This window comes from Cornus florida, unplaced genomic scaffold, assembly GCF_030987335.1.
Source record: "Cornus florida cultivar Cherokee Brave unplaced genomic scaffold, ASM3098733v1 CherokeeBrave_3.0.0_Hap2_Chr04, whole genome shotgun sequence".
Taxonomy (NCBI): Eukaryota; Viridiplantae; Streptophyta; class Magnoliopsida; order Cornales; family Cornaceae; genus Cornus; species Cornus florida.
Genome location: NW_026775574.1, coordinates 20,568,430 through 20,572,814, shown reverse-complemented (window position 1 = coordinate 20,572,814; position 4,385 = coordinate 20,568,430). Strand labels below are relative to the sequence as shown.

The window sequence follows — 4,385 nt, the reverse complement described above, 5'->3', positions numbered from 1 at the left end:
ACCCACTCACCACATAATATGATATTGTCTGCTTTTAGCCTGAGTCCGCACTGTTTTATTTTTTGAGTTTTATCCCAAAAGATTTCATACCAATTGAAAATAGATCACCACATATAAGCGGTTCACATTTTTTTTATCTAGACAATATAAAATTATAACTCGTCAATGTAATAAATTGTCAATGTCTCGCACCATGCACAGCATACTCGCTCACAACATCATCACACCAGTTGAAAAAGTAGTGAGACTTAACTACGAAGTTCGTTTGCCAAAAAAAAAAAAAAGGGTACGAAGTTCCATCACACACACACACATATTTATATATCCACTTGCATGAACAAACTAAAAACCACACGCTGGATGGTCAGCATGGCCCGAGTACTGTAAGTCGGACTCCCAAAATATCCCGTACTTCTCCATGCTCACACCACCAGTTCAAACCTACCAAAATACCAACCTCCTAACAAATTAAATTGCTTTCATTAAAATCATAAACAACCTTAATATATTCATTTACTTTCATAAAATAAGCTTACGATTAGAATAAATTTAAAATAATATGGTTAGTATCTCAAATTCAATAGGCATATATAAAAGAACCTACCGTAATTGCACACCATACCGACCCCTACCAAATTCATTTACTTTCATTTAAGTCAAAAAAAAAAATAAAAAGAAAAACTCATATACAATTGTCGTTTGACTTTTATAATTTTACTTTATTGATTCTAAAATATTGACCTTGACTGATGCACTAATTACGGAAAATATTTTTTTATAACTTTAGAGATTCATTTTTATCAATATAATAAAAAACATTAATATTCCACCACTATAAAAAAATTAAATTCTCCTAAATACCTTAAAAATTTTGAGATGAAGGGAGTATATAATATAATTCTGTAAAATAAATTTTGAGATGGAAGAAACTTAAAGTAAGTTTAGCTCCTTGATGGAAATAAATAATAAAAAGAAATTTTATGTCTTTTTTGTAAGATTTTTTTAATGAAAAATTTAGGTAATTAGGGAATCAAAATTTCCTTTTCCTCCTAATCAAAATTTTAAGAGTTTACACCTGACTAGTTATTATGTCTTTTGGGGAATTTAATTTTTTAAAATATATCCACGGTGGTCCACATAGAAAAAAGGAAAATAAAAGACTAATATTTTTAATAAAACTTTGTTAATAACAAATTTAATCTTATTTTTATATAAAATAAATAAATAAAAAACTCAATAAAAAATGGAATGATTATAAATTCATTACAATACCTAAATTTCCACTATTATTATTTTTTTCTTTATTTATTTTTATTAATCAACCAAACACAAAACAACTAATTAAAACTACCCTCTCATTTTCTTTCTTTTCTTTTCTGGGCACTACTTTTCATCACTTTTTTTATATTCAACCATCCATTTTCCTTTCTTTTGATGCTGATTCTATGGTAGCCTTAATTTGGCAAGACTTTCCTATTCATCCGGTGGGTCATTCTTGTTCACGGTTAATGTGTTCAATCCCACGAATATTCTTACAAAATTAAAAAATATTAATAAATAAATAAATTAAAGAGGGTAGAGTGAATTTTTCAAAAAAAAAATTATTGTAATTTTATAATCAGAGACCATTTGTGATGGGCCACATTATACCGGTGGCGTAGACGATAATTCTTGTCATTCATTTTGTAGTACTGTACTACTTTTCATCACTTATTTATATCCACACGCCCATTATCAAAACCACTCCACTCTTTTTTGGCTTTTGCTTGAATTCTTGAGTAGTGCTGTGATCATGGCGAATAGTGAGGTGAAACTGGTCGGTGCATGGCCGAGTCCCTATGTGATGCGGGCTCAAATCGCCCTCAACATAAAGTCGGTGGACTACGAGTTCTGTGCCGAGCAATTCGGCACAAAAAGTGAGCTTCTTCTCAAATCCAACCCTATTCACAAGAAAATCCCTGTTCTCATTCATGCCGACAAGCCAATCTGTGAATCGCTCGTCATTGTCCAGTACATCGACGAGTACTGGTCCTCTGGTCCCTCCATCCTTCCTTCCGATCCCTATGATCGCGCCATGGCTCGCTTTTGGGCTGCTTACGTCGATGATAAGGTATTGTGTGTGTGTGTGTTTTTTTTCTTCTGATGATTAATGATGGGTTTCATGGAAAATTTGTTAATTTAAGCTTATCTTACATCATAGTATCATATAATGTAGTGAATTGGGAAGAACCCCTGTTCTGAATCACACAAGAAATTCATTTGATGGGTTTCATGGATTATTTATTTATTTATTATTATTATTATTATTTTTAAATTTAAGCTTATCTTACATCATATTCCCATGTTTTGAATCAGACAAGAAATTCGATGGGTTTCGTGGAATTTTTATTTATTTATACTTAATTTAAACTGGACTTACCTCATATTTCCATGTATTGAATCGGACAAGACAAGAAATTCATCTGATGGGTTTCGTGGAATTTTAATTTTTTTATTTTAAGTTAACGTTATCTTACATGTTTTAAATCAGACAAGAATTTCATCTGATGGGTTTCATGGAATTTTAATTTTTAATATATATATATTTAAATTTAAGCTTATCTTACATCATATTCCCATGTTTTGATTAAGACAAGATATTCATCTGAACTTGTAAAATGGAGTCCTTTTTTTTTTTTTGATGGAAATTAGTTCTAGTTGTTCAATTGATCTATAGAGTATATAGGGATAAAGTGTTTCCAAAACTCACTAAAATATGTCATATGGATTTTCTATATGTATATATGTTGGATATGTATATATGTTGAATTTGAGATTGTGGACTTTTTGGGTTCTTTGGGACCCTAGGGTTTTATTTTGGGTTTGGTTCCTTGTATATCTCTTGGGATGCCTTCAAAAGGGGACACTTTCTAATACATTTTATTTATCAAAAATAAGATAAAATTGATTGGCTAGAATTGGAAAGGACTCGAGGCATGAAATGAAATGAAACAAAACTTAATATGACCCTAGTATATAAAGTATCCTTTAAATTCACAAAAATTGTGGTATAGTGTAAAAGATGTGATGGATGACAACTTTTTGTGATGGCTTCATGAAAAAAATAATTCATTCATGCCACTATTGTCGTTGGATTGTGACTGAATACAGTCTTGCCATGTTCGGTAGCCAGGAATTCATGTCTTGGTATTGGAATTTGAGAAAAAAAAAAAAAAAATTTCCAATTTCAATTTCAAGGCACCAATTCCATTACAACGAACATAGCTTTTATTTTTTGATCTATAAAGTCTTCTATGTGATCTAATCATTGTATACATGGGTGGCACAGTGGTTTCCGTCGTTGACTGGCATAGCAAAGGCTCAAGGGGAGGAAGCTAAGAAAGCAGCCATAGAGCAAGTGAAGGAAGGGTTAGTGTTGTTGGAGGATGCCTTTGTTAAGTGCAGCAAAGGCAAGGACTTCTTCGGAGGCAACTGCGTAGGGTACCTTGACATTGCATTTGGTTGCTTCTTGGGGTGGCTGAGAGTGACTGAGAAGATGAACCACATGAAATTGCTCGACGAGTCTACGACCCCGGGACTGGTCAAATGGGCTGACAAGTTCTGCTCTGCTGCTGTTGTGAAGGAGGTCATGCCGGAAACCGATAAGCTCTTGGAGTTTGCCAAGATGCTCTTTGGCAAATTTAAAGCCCCTCCTACCAATTAAAGCAACAACTGTGGTGAGTTGTGTAAGAAAATAATAGATTTTGAAGGTAATGTCATCTTAGAAACTTTTTGAAGTACAACCTAGTGTATTATGTTATGTTTTGTCTCTTGGAAGTGTTTCTTGTTTCTGATGTGGAAGATGAGAATAAATAGAGAACACTATTTGCTTTGATGCAATATTGTTCATGTACTCTTCTATATTGGTGTAGTTGTATTGGGTGAAAAAAGAAAAGAAGCTCATTTGAGAGAAATTTCCTTTGTTTTTGTACCTCTTTTTCTTTCCTGTTGATGAATGTGTGTCACATAAGAAATTCATGTTGTGTTTGGAGTACACCGGATCGGGACTTTGGGGACTTTGAATTTGGGATCGAAGAAAGCTTAGTTCTAAATTTTAATTAATTTTCTTTGAATTTCAAATCCGAAGTCCAATAGAAGGCCGAGGTGAGGAAGTCAACGAGACTTGTGATTGCAAGCAAAGAGAGGAGCAACAAATACCATTGGTGTTGTGATTTATTTTTGTTGATTGTGTTTTGTTTGAAGAGAAATTCAGCAATTTTACCTTAAAAAAAAAAAAGAGAAATTCAGCAATCGACTAATAACCAAAAATTAGCTTCAACATGGGTTTTGAGCAATGTCCTGCCTCCCCAGTATAGTGAAATTGTCCAGAGTTGCATTAAGTCTTA

The 4,385-nt window shown here is 32.8% G+C and overlaps 1 protein-coding gene across 1 annotated transcript; it reads left to right on the top strand.

Moving 5' to 3' along the window:
* Window positions 1–1,734: 1,734 nt before the first annotated feature.
* On the top strand, window positions 1,735–3,953 carry LOC132302941 (glutathione S-transferase U17-like). Its single transcript, XM_059799951.1, has 2 exons — window positions 1,735–2,110; window positions 3,329–3,953. The coding sequence occupies exons 1-2, from the start codon at window positions 1,793–1,795 to the stop codon at window positions 3,701–3,703; spliced, it is 693 nt and encodes a 230-aa protein (XP_059655934.1). The 5' UTR covers window positions 1,735–1,792; the 3' UTR covers window positions 3,704–3,953.
* Window positions 3,954–4,385: the final 432 nt, after the last annotated feature.

What these genes read in the sequence shown, in the direction of transcription:
- LOC132302941 (XM_059799951.1), top strand. Translation starts at nt 1,793, where the DNA reads ATGGCGAATAGTGAGGTGAAACTGGTCGGTGCATGGCCGAGTCCCTAT. An exon ending in CTGCTTACGTCGATGATAAG is followed by an intron (nt 2,111 to 3,328) that starts GTATTGTGTGTG and finishes TGGGTGGCACAG; the next exon opens with TGGTTTCCGTCGTTGACTGG.